The sequence below is a fragment of the Arachis ipaensis genome, chromosome B04 (assembly GCF_000816755.2).
Source record: "Arachis ipaensis cultivar K30076 chromosome B04, Araip1.1, whole genome shotgun sequence".
In the NCBI taxonomy this organism is placed as follows: Eukaryota; Viridiplantae; Streptophyta; class Magnoliopsida; order Fabales; family Fabaceae; genus Arachis; species Arachis ipaensis.
Window position 1 is genome coordinate 21,554,850 of NC_029788.2, and position 11,138 is coordinate 21,565,987.

The 11,138-nt window shown below is 39.5% G+C and overlaps 1 protein-coding gene across 1 annotated transcript; it reads left to right on the forward strand.

The window, feature by feature from the left end:
- Positions 9,923 to 10,843, forward strand: LOC107636235. Its single transcript, XM_016339758.1, has one exon. It carries the CDS (start codon positions 9,923 to 9,925, stop codon positions 10,841 to 10,843), a length of 921 nt encoding a protein of 306 aa, XP_016195244.1.

Sequence of the window (11,138 nt, forward strand, 5' to 3'; positions counted from 1 at the left end):
TCTATGGATTAATTTTATTGCTTTTACTATTTTAATTTTTGTGTGGATTTATAATTTAAGAATTGTTTTCGCTCTTTATTTTATGAATTTGGGTGGAACGGAAGTATGACCCTCTTTCTATTTGAGTTCTTGTAAAACTTGGAAAAGCTCTTTACCTGAACAACAGCTTGAAAACTATTTCTCCTAAATTTTAATTATCTAAATTTAATAGGATACGTGACATATAATCCTTTTTCCTCTTGGATAATTAGAGTTTTTGTGGCATATAAACTAGAAATTGATTATCACCCTCTAATTGGAATTAATTGACCAAGGAATTGGCAGTTAATGAATTTTAGGGGAGACTAGGAAGGTCTAAGGAATTAGGGTCTAGTCACATACAGTTTGCCATAAATTAAATCCTGCATAATTAAATTAGTTAGTAAGAAAAGTTAGTCCAGAAAAATAGATAACTCTTAAACCTTAACTATCTTCTCCATATATTATTCCCATCTTAATTACTTGCCTTTCTTCAAATATTTTTGATATTGTTTAATGTCTTTTATATTGCATCTCAACACTATTTTCTGCTAGTCTAACTAAGCCAAATCAATTAACCATTGTTGCTTAATCCATCAATCCTCGTGGGATCAACCCTTACTCACGTAAGGTATTACTTGGTACGACCCGGTGCACTTGCCGGTAAGTAAGTGTGGTTTTAAATTACCGCACCAAAGAGGAAGTTGCTAAGTATCTTGGAGCAATCATGAAACTAAATGCCAAGTTATTTGGTAATGAGACTTGGAAGGATGAACCCCCCTTACTCATCAAAGAACTGGATGACTTGACTAGGCAGAGATTACCTCTGAAGAGACAAGATCCTAGAAAGTTCTCAATACCTTGTACTATAGGCACCATGACCTTTGAGAAAGATCTGTGTGACCTATGCTCAAGCATAAACCTCATGCCTCTCGCTGTAATGGAGAAGCTAGGGATCATTGAGGTACAAGCTGTAAGAATCTCACTGGAGATGGCAGACAATTCAAGGAAACAAACTTATGGATTTGTAGAGGATGTCTTGGTAAAGGTTGAAGACCACTACATCCCTGCTGATTTCATAATCCTAGAGACTGGGAAGTGTGTGGATAAATCCATCATCCTTGGCAGACCCTTCCTAGACACAGCAAAAGCTGTGATTGATGTTGACAGAGGATAATTGATCATTCAAGTGAATGAAGACTCCCTTGTGTTTAAAGCTCAAGGATCTCCCTCTGTAATCATGGAGAAGAAGCATGAAAAGCTTCTCTCAATGCAGAGTCAACCAAAATCCCCACATTCAAACTCTAAGTTTGGTGTTGGGAGGCCACAACCAACCTCTAAGTTTGGTGTTGGGAGGCCATCATCATGCTCTGAGTATCTGTGAGACTCCATGAGAGCCCACTGTCAAGCTATTGACATTAAAGAATCGCTTGTTGGGAGGCAACCTAATTTTTACTTATCTATGTTAAATTTCTATTTTCTTTTGTTAATTTATGTTTTCTATAGGTTGATGATCATGTGAAGTCACAAAAACAATTGAAAAAGCAAAAACAGACTGAAAAATAGAATTAAAAACAGAACACCCTGGAGGAGAAACTTACTGGCGTTTAAACGCCAGTAAGGGTAGCAGAAAGGGCGTTAAACGCCCAGTCTGGCACCTTTCTGGGCGTTTAACGCCAGAAATGGGCACCAGATTGGCGTTTAACGCCAGGATTGGCAGAGAAGGGCGTTTTGTACGCCACTTGGTGCAGGGATGAGATATCCTTGACACCTCAGGATCTGTGGACCCCACAGGATCCCCACCTACCCCACATCTCTCTCTCTCTCTCTTCTTTACCCATTCACCAATCACCTCAATACCTCTTCCCCAAAAACCCCTCACCTATCAAATCCCACCATTCTCTTCACCACTCACATCCATCCTTCATAAAACCCCACCTACCTCAACATTCAAATTCAAACCACTTTCTCACCCAAATCCACCCATAATGGCCGAACCATACCCACCTCTCCACTCCTATATAAACCCATCTTCACTCCTTCATTTTCACACAACATACACACTACTCCTCCCCCTTGGCCGAAACACTAAGCCCCCTCTGTCTCCTCTATTTCTTCTTCTTCTACTCTCTTCTTTCTTCTTTTGCTCGAGGACAAGCAAACCTTCTAAGTTTGGTGTGGTAAAAGCATTGCATTTTGTTTTTTCATAACCATTTATGGCATCTAAGGCCGGAGAAATCTCTAGAAAGAGGAAAGGGAAGGCAAAAGCTTCCACGTCCGAGTCATGGGATATGGAGAGATTCCTCTCAAGGGTGCATCAAGACCACTTCTATGAAGTTGTGGCCAAGAAGAAAGTAATCCCCGAGGTCCCTTTTAAGCTCAAAAAGGGCGAATATTCAGATATCCGACATGAGATCCGAAGAAGAGGTTGGAAAATTCACACCAACCCCATTCAATAAGTCGGGATCTTAATGGTTCAAGAGTTCTATGCCAATGCATGGATCACCAAGAACCATGATCAAAGTGTGAACCCGGACCCTAAGAATTGGCTTACAATGGTTCGGGGGAAATACTTAGGTTTTAGTCCGAAAAATGTAAGGGTGGCATTCAACTTGCCCATGATGCAAGGAGATGCACACCCCTACACTAGAAGGGTCAACTTTGATCAAAGGTTAGACCAAGTCCTCATGGACATATGTGAAGAGGGCGCTCAATGGAAGAGAGATTCAAGAGGAAAGCCATTTTAACTAAGAAGGCATGACCTCAAGCCCATGGCTAGGGGATGGTTGGAGTTCATCCAACGCTCAATCATTCCCACTAGCAACCGGTCTGAAGTTACTATAGACCGGGCTATCATGATTCATAGCATCATGATTGGAGAGGAAGTAGAAGTTCATGAGGTTATATCCCAAGAACTCTACAAGGTGGCGGACAAGTCCTCTACTTTGGCAAGGTTAGCCTTCCCTCATCTCATTTGTCACATTTGTAATTCGGCTGGAATTGACATAGAGGAAGACATCCTCATTGATGAGGACAAGCCCATCACTAAGAAAATGATGGAGCAAATAAGAGAACCTCACCATGAGCATGAGGAAACTCCTCATCATGAAATCCCTGAGATGCCTCAAGGGATGCATTTTCCTCCACAAAACTATTGGGAGCAAATCAACACCTCCCTAGGAGAATTAAGTTCCAATATGGGACAACTAAGGGTGGAGCACCAAGAGCATTCTATCCTCCTCCATGAAATTAGAGAAGACCAAAGAGTTATGAGAGAGGAGCAACAAAGGCAAGGAAGAGACATTGAGGAGCTCAAGCACTCCATAAGATCTTCAAGAGGAAGAACAAGCCGCCATCACTAAGGTGGACCCGTTCTTTAATTTCCTTGTTCTTTATTTTCTGTTTTTTTCGAAAATTATGCCTTATGTCTATTTATGTTTGTGTCTTTATTACATGATCACTAGCGTCTAAGTGTCTATGCCTTAAAGCAATGAAAATGAATCCATCACCTTTCTTAAAATGAAAAATGTTTTAATTGAAAAAGAATAAGAAGTTCATGAATTTCGAATTTTATAACAGATTAATTATTTTGATGTGGTGGCAATACTTTTGTCTTTCTGAATGAATGCTTGAACAGTGCACATTTTTTAATTTGATTGTTTATGAATGTTAAAATTGTTGGCTCTTGAAAGAATGATGGGAAAAGGAGAAATGTTATCTGATGATCTGAAAAATCAAAAAATTGATTCTTGAAGCAAGAAAAAGCAGTGAAAAGCTTGCAGAAAAAAAAAGCGAAAAAAAAGAGAAAAGAAAAAGAAAGAAAAAGAAAAGCAAGCAGAAAAAGCCAATACCCCTTTAAACCAAAAGGCAAGGGTGATAAAAAAGATCCAAGGCTTTGAGCATCAGTGGATAGGAGGGCCCACAGGAATAAAATCCTGGCTAAGCGGCTAAACCAAGCTGTCCCTAACCATGTGCTTGTGGCGTGAAGGTGTCAAGTGAAAACTTGAGACTGAGCAGTTAAAGTCGTGGTCCAAAGCAAAAAGAGTGTGCTTAAGAGCCCTGGACACCTCTCACTGGGGACTTTAGCAAAGCTGAGTCACAATCTGAAAAGGTTCACCCAGTCATGTGTCTGTGGAATTTATGTATCCGGTGGTAATACTGGAAAATAAAATGCTTAGGGTCACAGCCAAGACTCATAAAGTAGATGTGTTCAAGAATTAACATACTTAACTAGGAGAATCAATAACACTATCTTAATTCTGAGTTCCTATAGATGCCAATCATTCTGAACTTCAAAGAATAAAGTGAGATGCCAAAACTGTTCAGAAGCAAAAAGCTAAAAGCTCCGCTCATCTAATTAATACTGATCTTCATAGATGTTTTTGGAATTTATTGTATATTTTATTCTTTTTATCCTATATGATTTTCAGTTGCTAGGGGACAAGCAACAATTTAAGTTTGGTGTTGTGATGAGCGGATAATTTATACGCTTTTTGGCATTGTTTTTAGTATGTTTTTAGTATATTTTAGTTAGTTTTTATTAGTTTTTAAATAAAATTCACTTTTCTGGACTTTACTATGAGTTTGTGTGTTTTTCTGTGATTTCAGGTATTTTCTGGCTGAAATTGAGGGACCTGAGCAAAAAAATAGGGTTCAGACGCTGAAAAAGGACAACAGATGTTGTTGGATTCTGACCTCCCTGCACTCGAAGTGGATTTTCTAGAGCTACAGAAGCCCAATTGGAGCTCTCTCAATTGCGTTCGAAAGTAGACATCCTGGGATTTCCAGCAATATATAATAGTCCATACTTTGCCCAAGATTTGATGGCCCAAACTGGCGTTCCAAGTCAGCTTAAGAATTCTGGCGTCAAAACGCCAGAATTCTTAGGTGATACTTACAACCAAAATTCTGGGTCAAATGAAGTCTATGGTGATACTTACAACCCTTCTTGGAAGAACCACCCAAACCTTAGGTGGGGAGATAATCACAACCAGAATCAACAACCATGGCAGAGAAACTCAAATCAAAACACTTCAAGAAACAACCAAAACCACAACCAGCAGCAAACTAACCAAGAAGGCAATTCAACTGAGGAGTGAAAAAGTCCTGGTGAAAGATGAAGAAGCAACCAAGAAGCCAAAGGAAAGTGACAAGAAACAAGCTGAAGAAGAGAAAGTCAATGACAAGAAGGAGACAGCAAGCAAGCAAACTCAGAATCAAGCTCAAGAAAAAGAAGATCAGCCACAAAAATCAAGAAAGGGAAAGGAAGTAATTGAAGAGCCAACTAAGGACCAAAGGCAGGGGATAAACTTCACTCCACCCTTGCCATATCCTCAAAGGTTCAACAAGGAGACTAAGGATCAACACTTTCCAAAATTTCTTGAAATCTTCAAGAAGTTAGAGATCAATATCCCCTTAGCTGAAGCACTTGAGCAAATGCCCCTGTACGCAAAGTTCTTGAAGGAACTTATCAACAAGAAGAGGAGTTGGCAAGTCAATGAAACTGTACTGCTCACTGAGGAATGCAGAGCACTCATCCAGAAGGGACTTCCTCCCAAACTCGAGGACCCTGGGAGTTTCTTTCTACCCTGCGCCATTGGCAGTATGACCATCAAGAAGGCAATGTGTGACTTGGGAGCTAGTATCAATCTAATGCCTGCCTCTCTAGTGAAACAGCTAGGCATAAAAGAGGTGAAACCAGTACAGATGTCTCCAGAATTGGTGGACAAATCAGTGATATGCCCTAGGGGTATAATTGATAACCTTCTAGTCAAGGTAGACAGATTCATCTTTCCTGCAGATTTTGTAATCCTGGATTCGAATCAGGATGAGGGAAACTCCATTATACTGGGAAGACCGTTCTTGGCCACTGCTAGGGCCATCATAGACATAGAGCAAGGAGAATTAACCCTCAGGATGCATGATGAAAGTATCACTCTGAATGTACTGCCAGAAACACAGAGCATTAATGAAAAAAAGAATGGTACAGAAACGGACAAAGAGAATCTGCAGTGGAAGGAGGGAATCAACAAGACAAACAACAACTGCCCTCCCAAGCAAGAGATATATGATGCAGCTGGTCAAATAGAGAAAGAGACTGTGCAAAATAATGAAGAAGTTCAAGAAGACATTGGAGTAGTGGCAACCAAAAAGAGAACAAGCTGAGGCACTACAGTCATCAACCACCATAAAAGAAGGGTTTAATGTCAAGCTAATGACAATAAAAGAGCGCTTGTTGGGAGGCAACCCAACCTGAGGTAGTTTTCTTTTCATAGCTATTTAATAAAAAGGTTAATTAGCTTTATTTATACTGGGAGAAGCTAAGTTTGGTTTTGCACACTAAAACAATATAAGGGAGAATGAAGAATTCTAAGTTTGGTGTTCCACCAAAATCCCATTATAAAACACATTCTCATCCCCCTGCACAAAGCTAGCTTCATGCATTCGAATAAACTAGTTAACTATTCTGCTTTTTCCTAGTTTTCAGTTTTATTGCTTTCGAAAAAAAAAAATAAAAAAAGATTTCACATATAATTTGTTGCATAAGGAACATTGGCAGGGTACTAAGTTTGATGTTCACACACCAAAGTAAGTTCAAAAGCACACAAATGAGCCTTGCAAATTAACCGGATACCTTAAGGGCTTGAGAAGCGAGCCACTTTTAAGAATTATGCAGGAAAATAGCCAACAAATTCAAAGAACACTTGCATCATGATTCAAAAGGAGCAAACAGAAGGAAGACTGAGAAGCTGCAACCCACAGGTTGTATCTATACTTGATTCTTGTTGATATGTAATGATTTCATTTAGAGACTCCTTTATATCTGGCTGGAATAATCATTTAGTTGCAAGTGGAAGTACATGCTGAAGAAAGTTATTTGCATAACTTTTGTTTATCTGCATAATAATTGTCATCATTCATCAGCCTGAATGTTTTGTTTTGTTCCCCATGCTGTCTGAATAAAAGAGAGATGCTTGATTTAGAAAAGTAATTGTTCAATATTGCAAAAGTTAGAATGAAAGTTAGTGGTGGTGTGTGTTTGACTCAATTGATAGCTCATTGAATAAATGATGAAGAATGACTTGTTACTTGAAGCTTAAGCCAGTTTGCTGCTATGATCCTTTAATTAAAGAAAGCCCCTTGAAAATAAACCAAAACTGAAAGAAAAAGAAAGAAGAAAAGCCAAAAGTTGGCAAAGAAACAAATAATAAGGCTAGACACCAATAGCTTGGACCCTAGGACATATGCCTGTGGTGTTTATGTACTAGGATATGCTTGGACAAGTAGGTTCTAAGGAGTATCTTAAAACTTGACAACTTAGATCAACTGATTTGGGATTGTCAACTGAAAGTCCACAATAAAGAGCAACCTAGCTACAAAACATTTAGTAATCCAAAGAGATGCTGGGCATCAATGATCCTAGGAAGAAAAAGGTGAGCCATGTGTCTGTGGTGAAAAAAAATCACAAGGGAGGAACACCCACTCAACCAAGGAAATTAGCTCCAAGGCTTCCTCCACCAAGTGTTGAACCTGGGGCCCTGAAGTCTCAAGATAAGCGCTACAAGGAAAGCTCAGTTGGTTTTTCCAACTAAGCATTGCCTCTCCCCCAAGCCTCCACAATGTGACATGGTCATGACACCAAGGAACAAGCAATTTTGGCACAACAAAAGGCTTTGAGTGCACATCATGACACGGTCTAGAGCTAAGTAGGATTTTCCAACTGAGCTCTAATACAATTGACACTCAAACAAGGCTGGGCGCACCAATTTGACACGGATGGAGCACACTTGAAAGCTAAGTTGGATTTTCCAACTGAGCTTTCCCCTGGAGGTGCAATTTGGGCTAAAAATTGGATTAAAAATCTAATTTAATTCATTTCTTCACCAAAACAAAAGCCCACCCAAATTCAAAAATCCAAGAATAGAAAGTGTATAAATAGGAGTTAGTTTGATGTAATTAGGACTTTTGAACTTTTAACTTTTGGAACTTTTTATTTTTGGATTTTAGACTTTTATTTTGAATTTTCCTAGGGAGCTTTTACTTTGAATTTTCTGAGAGAATTGGGAAGGAGAATTGATCTCTCTTCTTCTTGGTTCTTGCTTGAGCACTCTTTTATCTTCTTGCTTTGGATCTTGGGTGGAGAATTGAAGAACTTCTGTTTCAATCTCACCTTGAGATCTTGTTTACTTTCTCTGCATAATTGAATTTCACTTTCTGTTTACTGCTTCATCTTCTCTTAAATTCTGCAATTCAATTTCAGTTTCTTTTGCAATTATTCTTGTTGGATCAAGGAAGGATTTGAGATCTAGACTTGTTATCTAGTCTCTTCCACCCTGAGATCTTCAACCTCTTCTACTTTGCTGCAAATTAAGCACTGCCTTTCTGTCTTTACAATTCTCAAAGCAATTTTACTCTTCTGTTTAAGATCTACTTCACTGCAATTCAATTTTCTCTTTTAGGTTTAATGCAATTTACTTGTTCTTGTTTAATTCCTGCAATCCCAGCACCCAATCCCTTTTACAATTCAAGCAATTTACGTTTCTTGCACTTTAAGCTTCAGCCATTTACATTACTTGCACTTTAAGATTCAGCACACTTACTTTCCTGCTCTTTAGTTTACTGCAAATTTCCCCTTCCCCTTTACTTTCCATGAAATTTAGCTTCTGCAAATCACAAATTATTCAACCAAATCTTGATTCGCTTGACTAAATCAACCACTAAACTAAAATTGCTCAATCCTTCAATCCCTGTGGGATCGACCTCACTCATGTGAGTTATTATTACTTGATGCGACCCGGTACACTTGCCGGTGAGTTTTGTGTTGGATCGTTTTCCACACATCAAGTTTTTGGCGCCGTTGTCGGGGATTGATTAGAATGACAATGATTAAGTGAAGTGGAGATATAGATCAAGCACTTTTTATTTTTCTGTTTTTGACTAACACACTAACTGTTTGAATTTTTGCTTAAGCCAATTAACATTTCACTTCAGCCATGGATTGAAGTGTTGTTTCTTTCTGGTGTTGTGATTTTTATGCTTTGGTTGTATGTCAGGTACAAGGAGAATTACACCCACTTTTTGTGAACAAGACGAAAGAACCCTCAGAAGGTTAAGAAGGGCTGAAAGAGGGAAAAACATTATTGGAGAAGAGGAGTCAGAAGAAGAATTCCAAGATATGGAGGAACACTTAACAAATCCACCAAATGGGGCTGAAGGAGCAGCCAATAACAACAATAATCCACCACAGAGAAGAGTTTTGGTTCCTACACAAGTGCAGATCCTAGACATTGTGGGAGTTGCATTCTTACCCCCAAATGTTAATGCAAATAACTTTGAACTAAAGCCACAACTCATCACCTTGGTTCAAAACAATTGTTCTTATGGAGGAGGACCACTTGAAGACCCTAACCAACACTCAGCAGTTAATACAAGCCAACCATCATCCACATGGGGACAAAATGAAGAAACTCAAGAGGAGCAGCAGCAAGAACAATTCCAGTACATCCACAACCAAAATTCTGGGTCAAATAAAGTCTATGGTGATACTTACAACCCTTCTTGGAAGAACCACCCAAACCTTAGGTGGGGAGATAATCACAACCAGAATCAACAACCATGGCAGAGAAACTCAAATCAAAATACTTCAAGAAACAACCAAAACCACAACCAGCAGCAAACTAACCAAAACCCTTACAGGAAACCCCAAAACAACTACCCCAACTCCAACCATTACCCATCCAATAACCAAACCTCAAATCAAAACACTTACCCTCAACCCTCAACACCCCACAATCAACCAATCTCACAAGAATCTCAAAGGATTAACAACCTGGAGCTCCTAATGGAAAAAATGATGAAAACTCAAGAGATGACATTGAGGAACCAAGAAGCCTCCATGAAAAATATGGAAAGGCAAATTGGACAACTCTCCAAGCAGATCACCATTGAAAGGTCATCAAACTCACTACCAAGTGACACCATTCCTAATCCTAAAGAGGAGTGCAAGACAATTCAACTGAGGAGTGGAAAAGTCCTGGTGAAAGATGAAGAAGCAACCAAGGAGCCAAAGGAAAGTGACAAGAAACAAGCTGAAGAAGAGAAAGTCAATGACAAGAAGGAGACAGCAAGCAAGCAAACTCAGAATCAAGCTCAAGAAAAAGAAGATCAGCCACAAAAATCAAGAAAGGGAAAGGAAGTAATTGAAGAGCCAACTAAGGACCAAAGGCAAGGGATGAACTTCACTCCACCCTTGCCATATCCTCAAAGGTTCAACAAGGAGACTAAGGATCAACACTTTCCAAAATTTCTTGAAATCTTCAAGAAGTTAGAGATCAATATCCCCTTAGCTGAAGCACTTGAGCAAATGCCCCTGTACGCAAAATTCTTGAAGGAACTTATCAACAAGAAGAGGAGTTGGCAAGTCAATGAAACTGTACTGCTCACTGAGGAATGCAGAGCACTCATCCAGAAGGGACTTTCTCCCAAACTCGAGGACCCTGGGAGTTTCTTTCTACCCTGCGCCATTGGCAGTATGACCATCAAGAAGGCAATGTGTGACTTGGGAGCTAGTATCAATCTAATGCCTGCCTCTCTAGTGAAACAGCTAGGCATAAAAGAGGTGAAACCAGTTGAGATGTCTCTAGAATTGGTGGACAAATCAGCGATATGCCCTAGGGGTATAATTGAGAACCTTCTAGTCAAGGTAGACAGATTCATCTTCCCTACAGATTTTGTGATCCTGGATTCGAATCAGGATGAGGGCAACTCCATTATACTGGGAAGACCGTTCTTGGCCACTGCTAGGGCCATCATAGACATAGAGTAAGGAGAAATAACCCTCAGGATGCATGATGAAAGTATCACTCTGAATGTACTGCCAGAAACACAGAGCATTAATGAAAAAAAGAATGGTACAGAAACGGACAAAGAGAATCTGCAGTGGAAGGAGGGAATCAACAAGACAAACAACAACTGCCCTCCCAAGCAAGAGATAGATGATGCAGCTGGTCAAATAGAGAAAGAGACTGTACAAAATAATGAAGAAGTTCAAGAAGACATTGGAGTAGTGGCAACCAAAAAGAGAAATCTCAAAGGGAAACCTATTGTCAGAGAAGAAAGGT

Coding starts and splice junctions, on each gene's coding strand:
- LOC107636235 (XM_016339758.1), top strand. CDS start 9,923: ATGGAAAGGCAAATTGGACAACTCTCCAAGCAGATCACCATTGAAAGG.